Source organism: Pipra filicauda, unplaced genomic scaffold, assembly GCF_003945595.2.
Source record: "Pipra filicauda isolate LSUMZ 115617 unplaced genomic scaffold, ASM394559v2 scaffold32_size4067784_pilon, whole genome shotgun sequence".
Taxonomy (NCBI): domain Eukaryota; kingdom Metazoa; phylum Chordata; class Aves; order Passeriformes; family Pipridae; genus Pipra; species Pipra filicauda.
In genome coordinates, this window is record NW_024104454.1 from 174,097 (window position 1) to 187,263 (window position 13,167).

Genomic DNA, 13,167 nt, shown 5'->3' on the forward strand with positions numbered 1-13,167 from the left:
TTTCCCGGACTAGTTACCTAGAAGTTGGAAACGCATATTGTTTTCATAATGGGTGTTAGCTAAATTTCAGTTGTTACATGCCCCTTTAAACTCATGGCGGTCAACATTTGAGAGTGAAAAAGTATTTACAGAAGGTAAAATTCCCCTGAAGTGCATTAAATAAGTGGCTCCTACCTAAAAATAAAACTAGAATACTAATTCAGTAGTTTCTCCATGCTTTAAAGTCTAGCCATCAGTTGCCATAAATGATTTTTGTGTTTAACTTTTTCTGTTACTTTTTAAAGTAGTTTTAAAGTATGTGATCAAGTTCCTGCTTATGAGAGATAAGTTACAGAATTAACCAGCTGCAACCTTAATCTTAACTCTGATATCCTGTAAGCATAAAAAAGTTCTGGAAATGTCAGGCTGATGTAACTTGTGGAAAACATTTATATTTATAAAACATAAGCAGGTTCAAAATCACAATCATGTTAACACAACTTTTCCAACAAGAACCAATTTATCCATCTATCAGTGTTAGAGCGTATTTCATTTTGAAAAGTCTGTCTGAAAATGCAATACTCTCCCTGCAGCTAAAAAGATTTTGGGAAGCCCTAAGAGAACACTAGGAGTGATGGTGATTTGATATGGAGAAATTAATAGATCAACACTGCAAATAAATAGCCTCTTCAAATGGTGATAATATGAGCAAAAGGATAAAAATGTATTTTGTGTATGTTATTCCCAGAGAAAATGGGAAATCACTATAAACTAGTTTTTTATCATGTAGATTTATACTCTCTTGCATTTGTCATCTTCATAGGTGGTTGGATTGTTGGGTTTGTTTTTTAGCAAGTCCCTACTTAACTATCTTACCTTCATTTATAAGTGTAGATTACTGTGAATGTAGGTGGCTGATGATAGTTTGCAATTGCAACCAATCAAGGAATGTAAGAATTCAAAAATTATAATATAAATCTATGTCATCATCAAAAGTTGCCTGAAAGAAGAACCACAGTAGTACATGTAGGATTAATCCATGGACTATAATAGCAATAGAAGCCTGATGAATGTTATTTATGAGCAGCTTTTACCAGGTAGCCAAAATATTGTCAAAGGGGACAGAAACTACTGACAACAATGAGGAACTGCATTCTAAATTCTCAAGTGTTTGAAGCAACAGTTTGCTAAAACACTCAAGCAGTCTTTGTGGAAAATGACCAGTTATGGCTGTTGTCCATCTATCTCTTCTTTTTTGATTTATGGGTTCTGGTACTGTTTGTTTTAATATTGTTCCCTTTATTGCTTGCCAGTGTCTGCCATTACATGCCTGACATTTATGCCCTTCAGACAAAGGGGGGAAAAAAAAAAAAGAGTGCACTTTTATCCCAAAGCATCGATGAAAGGTGGCTCTGTTTCAGCTGTTGGAAATGTTAACGAATGGCTTATACTCAGCTGAATATAGACTGTGGTACAGACTGCTCACAGCTGTTTCACTCTTTGCTCTTTGGGGTAGGCTTCTTTACCCTTCAGAGTTTTCTGTGTCATTCCAATTTTCTTTGTCTTTTTCGTTCCCTGTTGACTTCCCTGTTTTCTTTTCCATGCCACCCACATGATTTGTCTTCATAAGTTCTTTTTCCAGCCAAAAAAGACTAGGCATTTTTCACTTGAGATGCCATTTTAGAGTCTGCTGGTAAGAATTGTTTAAAGCCATTCACAGAATGGTTGAGGTTGGAAGGGACCTCTGGAGGTCAGCTGGTCCAAGTACCACCTGGAGATGGCTGCTCAGGGCTGTGACCAAATCACTTTTGAATAGCTCCAAGGGTGGAGAATCCACAACCTCTTTGAGCAACCTGTTCTAGTTCTCAATCACTCTCACAACAAAAACATAGCTTTCCACAAGATGTACAAGAGAAGAATCACAGACCCACAAGTCCACTACGTGAGTCTCCTAAAAATATGTCAGTCATGTCATTTTACTGTTGTGAACCTGTTATGTGTGGTGACTGCTCACATAGTAATTTAGCTCAGCCCAAGAATTGATTTCCATTTGACTACAGCTTTGTCTGTAGCAATCAAATAAATTTTGTTTTATCTTAATGAATGAAATATAGGGGTAAGGTCTCTGAGTTCTCTTTGTTGTTCTGTCAAAAGACATCCTGTATCTATGCTGAATAGTTGTTTTTCTCACAGATGCACCTGAAATATTACTTGACTACATGAATCATGCTGATGTGTAGAATTTAATTGCATTGTTTTACTTTAATCTTCTTCAAAGAGCCAAGAGCTTTTGAGTGTTATATTTAGAAATATTTGTTAAATCATTTGCATACATTGCAGTAGCAGCTAAAAAAGAAATCACACCTTATCACCTTACCGTGTTTTTTGTGTAATTCAGTTCATTAAGGCGTTTGATGTTGATTTCATTTTACCCACAGCAGATTTTAGCTGAGCTTGGCAGTGCCTCATTAGGAAATTTGTCATTGAAGTCTTAAGACTAATCAGGGGCTTTCAGTGTGTGCTGCTGTTCAAGGGGAGCTTTCAGTGTTTCGTATGTAAAGCACAGCAGATTTAGTGTTGCATTTATCCTTTGAGATCCATTTATCAGTTATAGAGAGAGAACGAAAACCCTGAGTAGAATAAAGCCTATTCTAGTCAATTTGTGCTAAATTATAAGGATTGCACCTTAAAGGCTTCCCTTTGTCTGTGACTGGCAGATATTAAATGATGAGTTAATAACAGTATTTTATTATCTGTGCTGTTTTAATGAAAGGAGTTGTGCTTTTGGTGAGGCCTGTTTGTAGATTTTTATTTTGCATCCCTATGGTTTAAGTTACTATGCTAGAGTAGAGCTGGATCTCTGGGAAGATGGGTGGCAGCAAAATTTGAAGTAAACGCTATGTACATGTGCCTATACTGAAGTGCATGTGACAGCTCACTGTTCAAGCTTTGCTCTGGCTGCTACTAAAAGCTAGTCTCATGGTTAGTTATCACTTCCTGCTTGTTGCCCTGCATTAACTGCCACTAAGAGGGCTCGATTGGCCACAGCACAGAAAAATCCTCCAAGTCAGAGCTGCCCTTTCAGCATCCAAGGGAAGCCTGCTTGGGTTCATTGGTGTTCTGCCCATAGTGAGAGGGCAAACACTCCATCATTTTCTTAGCCAAAAGGTAAGCTATTAAGCATTTTATTGCTGTCTGATTGCACATTTTGGACCTCCATTCCCACTATGTTAAACAGCCATATAATTTGGGAGTGCCACAGTAAGGTCTCACCAGAGCCTCCTCTTCTCCAGGCTGAACAACCACAGCTCTTAGCCTTTCTTCATAGTAGAAGTCTTCCATCCCCCTGATCATTTTTGTGGCCCTCCTCTGAAGCAACTCTCAGTCTTTCTTGTATTGGGACCCCAGAGCTGGATGCAATACTCCAAGCGGGGTCTAAACAGAGCAGAGTAGAGGGGTAGGATCCCCTCCCTCGACTACTGGCCCCACTGTTTCTTATGCAGCCCAGGACATGATTGGCTTTCAGAGCAGCAAGTGCACATTGCCAGCTCATGTAGATTTTTTCATCCACCAGCACCCCCAAGTCCTTCCTGGCAGGGCTTTTCAATCCATTCATCCTCAGCACCTTGCACTTGGCCTTGTTGAACCTCATGAGGATCCTGGAGTTCAACAACTTGATGTCATCTGCAACATCCACAGATGTGCATGGATTTAAATAAGTGTGTTTCTGCATCCTTGGATCCAACCTTTGCTGGTATATTTTAGTCAGCAGCTCTAGTATTTGAATTATACTTTGGCTGTCCATATCTGTAAAAGTAGATGGAAATGTGATAGATTGATCATCATCCTGCTGATGCAGTGCTGTAGGGGAAGTGGTGTCTTGTTTACTTAGTGTGGCACCAGTTTGGCTCCAGCACCTGAGAATGCATGACGAACTTTTGAACCTGCCGTATTGCCTGTGGGATTGATAGTTTTCTAAGTAAGTGAGCATTTGGGGTTTGCCTGGACATGATGTAATGACATAATTGCAGAGCCATTTGGCTTTTAACCACAAATATAGACTTTTTTTAATGTACTCTATTTAGCTTAACAAAATAAAAAGATCTTAATCTTCAGTCTCTGCTACTCCATTAAGTATTAGAAGAATTGTAAGTTGATGAACTTACAATTGATAAAACTCCCCTGAAACTTAGTTTGCAGGAATGCTCGTGTTATTTTTAATTGTCTCCAGCAGGAGGCTTTTTGTCTGGAAGGAATCCAGAGGTTTACCTTGTAGCCTGTGTTCAAATTCACATAGGCTGCTAGATAGTCTTAAAGGTCTCATGAAGTTCTTTTCCTCTGCAGTTGAAGACATCTGCACTCTGTGTGGCAAGATTGTGTTATAGTGATGATGTTTGTGTACAGCACAGCTAGATACAGGATGTAGTAGTTGACTACTCACCTCTGCTGTTTAGCTGGAAGATCCAGTGCATGTCCCATGTGTGTGTGGTGGGTTGACCTTGGCAATGCCAGGTCCTCACCAAATGCCCTCTCTATCATTCTGCTCCCCAGATGGACAGGGGAGAGAAAATACAATGAAAGGCTCGTGGATCAAGATAAGGACAGGGAGAGATCACTCGGCACTTACCATCATGGGCAAAACAGACTCAATGTGGGGAAATTACTTTAATTTATGGCCAATCAAATCAAAGTAGGGTAATGGTAAATAAAAATGAATCTTAAAACATCTTCCCCCCACTCCTCCCTTCTTCCTGGGCTTGACTTCACTCCCAGTTTTCTCTCCTCCCTCCAGTGGCACGGCGGGACAGGGAATGAGGGCTATGGTCAGTTCATCACACATTGTCTCTGCTGTTCCTTCCTCCTCAAAGGGAGGACTCCTCATACTCTCCCCCTGTTCCAGCATGGGGTCCCTTCCACGTGAAACAGTCCTCCATGAACCTCTCCAACGTGAGTGCTTCCCAGGGGCTGCAGTTCTTCATGAACTGCTCCGTTCAGGTCCCTCCCACGGGGTGCAGTCCCTCAGGAACACACTGCTCCAGTGTAGGTCCCCTGTGGGGTCACAAGTCCTGCCAGCAAACCTGCTGCAGAGTGGGCTCCTCTCTCCATAGATCCTGCCAGATACCTGCTGCAGCATGGGCTTCCCATGGGATCACAGCCTCCTTCCAGCATCCACCTGATCCAGTGTGGGGTCCTCAACAGGCTGCAGGTGAATCTCTGCACTCCCGTGGTCCTCCATGGCCTGCAGGGGCACAGCTACCTCACCACGGTCTGAACCACAGACTGCAGGGGAACATCTGCTCCGGTGCCTGAAGCGCCTCCTACCCCTCCTTCTGCAACCTTGGTGTCTGCAGGGCTTTTGCTCTCACGTATTCTCATCCCTCCCTCCAGCTGATGCTGCCTGGCAGTTGTTTTTTTCTCCCTTCTTTACTACATTATCCTGGAGGCATTACCATCATCACTGATGGACTCGGTCTTGGCCTGTGGTGGGTCCATCTTGGACCCGACTGGCATTGTCTCTGTTGGACATGGGGGAAGCTTCCAGCAGCTTCTCACAGAAGCCGCCCCTGTAGCCTCCCTCCTCCCCAAAAACTTTGCCGTGCAAACTTGATACAGTATGCTAGCATTTAACAATTTTTTTCAGATAATTTTCATATCTTATTTGTGTTTCTCTAAAAGGGAGATGTTGTGCCCATATAACTGTGTCACAGAAGAAATGCATGTTTTCACAAATTTGAAAAGTATTACAAAGTTTCAAAGTGGAGATTTAGTTTTTAAGTTTATTTTGATATCTACCGTCTGTGTGTAAACATACTGAAATTCACATGCTGGTTTAGAAAGATGTAATTGTCACTGGTTGTGTTGAAAAAATAAATTGTAGGTGCTTCTGCTGTTTATGGTGTATGAACAGAGCCTTACAACTCTATTAAAGTTGTGGTACAAATGATGGTTGATTTTGACTGCCCACATCATTTAGGTATTTAATGGTTTAATCTTACATTGCATTTAAGTTATAGATATTTATAATAAGAAATAAATATTGCTCAAGCAGTTAGTAATTTAAAAGTTGGGGAATACACTGTTCAAATGACCATAGGCCTTGAAGCACAGGACAATAGAAGCACTGCACAATGAAGGCAGCTTAATCACCTACAAGGTACAGGTTTAGTATGAGTCTGAATAAACAATTTCCAAATAATAGTAAAGGGGAGACTATTTAAAATCTCAATCACAGATCAGGGTAGCTTAAATTAGAGCAGAGCAGTTTTCCGTCTGTAAGTAGTTTCTAGCAACAAATGGAGATTTGACCTGATCACACTGCAGAATAAATTGTCTTAAGTTTTGGGGTTTTGTTTTGGTTTTACTATGATAATGAGCTTGATGCCACTCGTGGTATAAATTTTCAAGCAGCACCTTAAAAATAATGTAGATAAATTGCATCTACCAATTGCAGTGGGGTGGAGAGAAATCTCAGGGTTTGTCAGATAAATATTTTACCTTGGTCTTATAAATATGCACTCCTTGCTGTGGGTAGGAGATGTCTAGATGATTGAAAAGATGATTGCAGTTTGTATAGCAGGTGGAGGTGACTTCAGGTGTGTGGCATGTCAGCATTTTAATTTCCTGTCTTGCCCAGTGATTATTGATCTGATTATTGATCAGGGTCAGACTATATGAATGTCTTTCCTTTTCCTAAGCAAAGTGGGGTAGCACAAGATCATTGTAGTAATTGGTTATGAAATAATTAACCAGTAGCATATATATATGCACAGACACACACACACATACATATAAGTGTGTGTGTATATATATATTTGTGGAGCTTATCCCATCTCCAATAGTATTTTGTCTTCTTTGCAGCTTTACAAATACAAATTTATATAAGGCAATACTTATTCCACATTTTATAGATGTTGCTTATCTTAAGAGTGAAAAAACCATAATTTTTTATGGTATAAAATACCCAAAATTTCAGAAAGTAAAGATTTTACATGTCCTTGTTGTTCTATGAAAGAATTCTGATGGCCTGTATTCCCTGTGATTGAGGGCTGAAGGTCACTGCAGCAATCCCTTGTTTCTGGGGAGAGAGTTCAGTAGTGAGACCAAGACATGAGTGATGTTGAAAAATCCCCTGAATCTCACTCTCATCCCCAAAAAATGCTCCCTCTGCAGTGGTCTTTGCAGGTTTGAACTGATGCAAGTTAAATACAAGTTGCTTAGGTTTTTTTCAATGGAGAAGGCATGGCAGAAGCCACTTTCAGTCACGTCATTTCAATATATTTCACTTTCAACAAACTTAGAGGTATGTTCTTTTGAAAGGAGCATGCTGGGAATTTCAGGAGGTTTTTGCATAAAAACAGTTGTTCAAAATATGATTGATATTGCCATTTTAATTGTACCCACATTAGAGAAGATTATTTTTTCCTTTTTTCTTGGGCATCCCACAGGTCATAAATGTTGATGGAACAATGAGGAAAACCCTTCTAGAAGATAAACTTCCACATATATTTGGGTTCACACTGCTGGGAGATTACATCTACTGGACTGACTGGCAGAGACGAAGCATTGAAAGAGTTCACAAGATAAAGGCCAGCAGAGATATCATTATTGATCAGCTGCCAGATTTAATGGGCCTTAAAGCAACAAGTGTTACCAAAGTGTTTGGTAAGCATGAGCAATATAGGATGGGTCTGTAGGAGCTTCTAGGTGAGCTTGCTTTCATAAAGCAGCTGTTGATCACTTGTAATGAGAATAACTGTGGTCTGATTTGAATAATTTTAAAGGAAAATCACACCTATTATTTGTCAAGTTGGGAAAATACAGTGTTGCAAAAGAAGTGTGGGCTTCCAGTTTTTAGTGACATAAGTCTTCCACAGCTCCCACTACACTCTTTGTATTTTTGTGAGAATTTTATTTTATCCCTGGGTCTACACTATAGGAATCATTATTCTCACAGAAATGCTTCATTTTCTGTTGCTCTTTTCTTCCAGTGCAAAGTTCCAGTGATGTTGAGTCAGCAGAATGCTTTTCACTATGTTGGGCAGGATAGGCAGTCAGTCACCATAACAATGTTGCCCCAAAGCATGTGACGCTTATATATTAACTCTAATGCCTCAATTGTACCTAAATCTTAACAATTAAACCTTGCCTTTAGCATGGGATCAGCAGCTGGATCTCCTTGTTCTTCCACTGCATCTGCTGAAGGTGCAGCCAGTGTTTTAGGTCCTCTGCTGGCATTCTGCAGCGAGTATGTCACAGGACCTCCTGGCTTCAGTAACTAATGAGAGATGCGTGTTCATCACAGATTTTTCTACTGCGTGGAACACTGGAGTCTGGGCATAGCAGTAAACAGATTCATTGGTCAGCTGTTAAAATTACTGAGAATAGTCACAGTGGAATCACATAAAGTAGGTTGTCAAATTACACCCTGACAGTACATGGATTTCTAGCTTTTCAGGAAGCTGTACTTGAAGAATAATGAAGTCCTCAAGCTGCAAGTTATGCCATTGGTCTGAAATATGTATGCCCTGAAAAGGGAAAATGAAAAGAAACCTGGTTGAGACTGATCTTGGAGATCTTTTTTATGTGTGGTAGCAGTCTTTAAATACCTAAATCCTTTATTCCAGCAGATGGAGAAAGGCAGTCATTTATCTGTTGGTCCTTACTTTCTCCTCCACATTCCCTCCCCATCACACAAAAAAATAAGTGTGAGATTGTGGTGATCTTGTTGGAACTGCTTCTGCTAATGTATCTTCTCAGCTTTAAATTAAATATCTGGGAAAGTACTGCAGTTATCCAGCTCCTTTCTCACCCTTTTGTATCACTGAACGTTTTTAAAAACTGATGGTTTCAAAGAGATACAAAGATGGAGTACCTGGCCAAAAATAACCAGCTAATTATCTGCCTTCAGTGACTGAATTTAATCTTTGGGGAGACAAGAAAGTTCTGTTTGTAGCTTGTATTTTTACAATAGGAGGGATAGGTCCAGCTTCGTTAGTCCTGGGTAGAAGGAAAGAATCCATTTGGAGTGCTTTTATTTTTTGGAATTCCCTGTTGACAACCCAGAGGCTTAACTTACTTTGAAAAAATTATAGTGTTGCTGCTCACCCTCCCATGCTTCTCTTTCCCCTCTATCTTCACAATGCATTTGTATCTGGTTTGGTTGGTTTGTTTGTTTTAAGGAACTAATTTAATGCACTAATATATGTTTTTGGTTTTGTTTTTGTTTTTTTTTTAAGGAACTAATTCATGTGCAGAGAACAATGGAGGCTGCAGCCATCTGTGTTTCTTTACACCCCAGGAGACCAGGTGTGCCTGTCCCATTGGCCTTGAGCTGTTGAGTGACATGAAGACTTGCATCATTCCTGAAGCCTTCTTAGTTTTCACAAGCAGAGCAGCAATTCATAGGATTTCTCTTGAAACCAATAATAATGATGTTGCTATTCCTCTTACTGGAGTCAAGGAAGCATCTGCTCTGGATTTTGATGTCTCTGATAACAGAATCTATTGGACTGATGTTAGTTTGAAGGTATTACTGACATGTGAATTCCTTGAGTATAAAGCCACAGAGCAGTTACTTTGATCTAACAAAGGTCTCCGTTACATGATCTATCCTGCAGTTGCTAGTGTTGTCATTGAATTGCATCCAAGGAGACCCTTGGAGATGAAGACAGTTGCATTGCTGAATGCACAGTAGGATGACAGGCATCTTCCCGCTTCAAATAAAAATCCAAAGTGGCGTCTGGTTGTACCGAATGCCTAAGTCTTGGATGCTGGATGTGTTGCAACCATATATGTATCTACTGTAGAAAAGCTGTTTTCATGTCACACAGTAGAGTAATTTGAACTTGGCAGCCCCCTGAGCTTTCTGTCCTCTTCCAGTTTTGACTTGAAAGACAATTGTACTCAATATTAACATTTGGCAAGTGAACTTTGGATTGGTTGCTGTTAGTCTGTGGCTCCAGCTTGGCATAGAAAAGGCCAGGGAACTTGTCCAGTGTCCTCCACTCTATGTTAAGGGCCTGCCTGCCCCTAGTTCAATCTCAGTCTGTTCCCCAAAAGTTTGACACTTCCTGTGATGTTTGGTTCACATCCACGTGCGTGCTAAAGTGTGTTGTGCTCTTCATCAGTGTTACTTTGCTTTCTAAAGTGAATTAAGTAATGGTAGAAAATTACAGATTCACTTTACTATGACTAAATTCTTCTATTTAGCCTCTTAATCGGTTTTCCAAGAGCAATCGAAGTTTCCTTGCCAATGTACCCAAGCCATAATATGGAAAAGGTCAATTTTAAAGCCTGAAGGGCTTGTGCAGTTTCCACAGCCTCCCTGTGAGGTCTAATGAGGGCCGTGCTTCAGTGGTAACAGTGCCAGTTTTGCTGTGGGTACCTTTCTTTTGGGAAGAGTGCCAGTGTAATAAATTAGTGTAGTGCAGACACAGTTACTAAATAAATCTCACATAAGGACGTGGAGAACAGGAGTTATGGTCATCTTAACCATTGGTAGTGGAAAACACATTACTTCACCTGCATAAGTATGTAGATCCCAGTCTCACACTGTGCAGAACTGGAAAACATTTTACTTGTTTTTAGCACCCTGAATTATCTAGCATACTGTATTTTCACATATCAGGTCTGTTTCAGCACCTCTGGGTTCTCATTCCCTCTCGTCCCCCACATCCTGCTGCTTAGCAGCAGGTATTATAACTTCAGAACCCATAGTCATCTCCCTTTCCTTTGGTGACCACCACTTCCCTGATCTCCTCCAGCCTCTGGTTATATGAGGATGCATTTTCAAAAACTATACTACATGATTTCTGGTTTTGACATTTACCTTTAAAAATATAAAATGCCTCTTACCCTTATACATTCGTTTATCAAGTTATTAAGAAATCAATAGCTGAATTGTTGGCAGGAGTGTAGAACGATTGCTCAGTGTTGATAACACAGGTGGATAATTGATCCTGCAAGTTACCATTTCTCTGACTGTTGTTTCGGTGCTCCTTGTTCGGAGGGACTTAATTATATGTGTGCAGTCCCTGCCCTATGACTTGTTTTGATGAGTGTGCATAACTAAAATGTAGATGGCATCAGGAAATGTGTTCCAGGTGACTGGTTACGAGAAACAACTGAATTTAGATGTCTCCAAACTGAGATGTGTTTCTAAGACGTAAAACATTACAGTGAATTAAATAATTTTAAAAACAGCTTCCTGTGTGCAAATAGAAGAGAGGGAGAAGGGTCAAGGAAGAATCTGCAGCTACATACTGCTTTCTGAAAATCATACCCTTTTAAAATGTCTTGGTCTGGTCATGAGAAACCAGTAGCTTTCTGAAAATTCAGATGTTTTTATCCTGAGAATTTCTGTATCTTTTTTGACTATGTAAATTAATTTTTTAAAATGTAAAATGGCTGATTTTTTTTACTAATTTCTTTTTGTACACTAAACTTTGTAATCGTTATTCCTTTTTATTGCAATTGGGTATCTGTAAATGCTGTAATATTTTTACACGATTGTTTTTCAGACCATAAGCCGAGCTTTCATGAATGGGAGCTCTGTTGAGCATGTGATTGAGTTTGGGCTAGATTATCCTGAGGGAATGGCTGTAGACTGGATGGGGAAGAACCTCTACTGGGCAGATACTGGGACCAATCGCATTGAAGTAGCCCGCCTGGATGGACAGTATAGGCAGGTCCTTGTGTGGAAGGACTTGGACAACCCGAGGTCTCTGGCTCTTGATCCTACCAAAGGGTAAGGGACAGTGTTGTTTTTCAAAGCTTTGTGTGCGTATTCTTGTATGTGGCAAGTTATTTGGCAGCTTATACAGCTCCATTTCTTCAGAGTCTTTGGAAAGACAATAAACATTCCACAATCCCATGGGTTACAATGAAAAATTAATAATTGTCAAAAATATTATTCTGCCTTTCTCTAAAAAAGGAATATTATGATACTGCACATAATCACATGGGTTGTGGGGTTTCTTTTAAGAGCTGAAGAAAAAATTTAGAAAAGTCAAAGCATGCAGCTAAACCCAATCATACTTAGCTGATATGCTCTTTTTGTTCCATTTCTCATGGCAGATACATGTACTGGACTGAGTGGGGAGGAAAACCAAGGATTGTTCGAGCGTTTATGGACGGAACAAACAGCATCACTTTGGTGGACAAAGTGGGTCGTGCCAATGACCTCACTATTGATTATGTGGACCAAAGGCTCTATTGGACTGACTTGGACACAAGCATGATTGAGTCATCAAATATGCTCGGTAATCTAGTGTTACAGTACACCAGCCAGTACAGAAATATGCACTGACAGTAGTAAAGCAATTGAATAATATGAAATTTGAACAATATAACTGATATTAAATCTGTGTGTGAGGCTCACCTGTCTGTAGTTCCTTGGGTCTTCCTTTTTATCTGTTTAAAAATAGGAGTGATGTTTTCATTTTTCCAGTCACTGTCAGCTTCATGGCTTTTCTTTTTTCCTGGAGAGTGGCTTGCCAACCATATCAGCCAGTTGCCACAGGACACTGGGATGCATCTAATCAGTCCCCATAGACTTGTGCCTATTCAGTTTTATCATGTTCAGTGTCTTTTTAGTTAGCAGGTTATAAAGACGCAGGTAGACTTCTAGCAAGTGAGCTCATCAGTTAAGATGATGTTATTAGATTTGGCCTTTGGTATGCAGTGCCAATGTCCTTGCCAGGATAGAACTAAATGAGTGTTGCTGATAGAAACATCTACCCCACCAGAGATGAATAAAGCACCCCTAAGTGGATGAATGAATGTTCTTCCAGCTTAATCTTGGGCATTATAAACATTACCCAGCAGGAGAACAATCACTCTTTTGGGAGATTTTCCTCCTTCTACTGACTATGAAAATTGAATTATGCAGCTACCTCCTTCCTTCAGAAGAGTCTTTCCCCTAAATTTATTACTGTGGACCAGAATTGTTTTAAGAAGTATCTGAGAGTGTGCAGGGTATCTGTACCCATAACACGGAGAATTCAGATTCCTAAAAGTTACATGGGGAGGTTGCCTCTATATTTAGTTCTGGTGGTTTACAGGGAAATGGATTCATGTTCTGGTTTATGAGTTTTTTATTCATTCTCAAGTCTTAGTCAAAGGGAAAGTAGAGCAGAGGAAGAAAAATGAGGTAGTCTGTAGAATCTAGCATTGGACATTTGAGACAAG

General features: G+C 40.0%; 1 protein-coding gene across 1 annotated transcript in view; it reads left to right on the forward strand.

The window, feature by feature from the left end:
• The window catches only part of LRP5 (LDL receptor related protein 5), a 141,907-nt gene that overhangs the window by 98,105 nt on the left and 30,635 nt on the right, over window positions 1–13,167 (forward strand). The window contains exons 8-11 of the mRNA XM_027732639.2: window positions 7,425–7,641; window positions 9,216–9,505; window positions 11,499–11,725; window positions 12,055–12,239. Of these exons, the coding sequence (XP_027588440.1) occupies window positions 7,425–7,641; window positions 9,216–9,505; window positions 11,499–11,725; window positions 12,055–12,239 (919 nt within the window). The remainder of the gene's footprint in view (window positions 1–7,424; window positions 7,642–9,215; window positions 9,506–11,498; window positions 11,726–12,054; window positions 12,240–13,167) is intronic.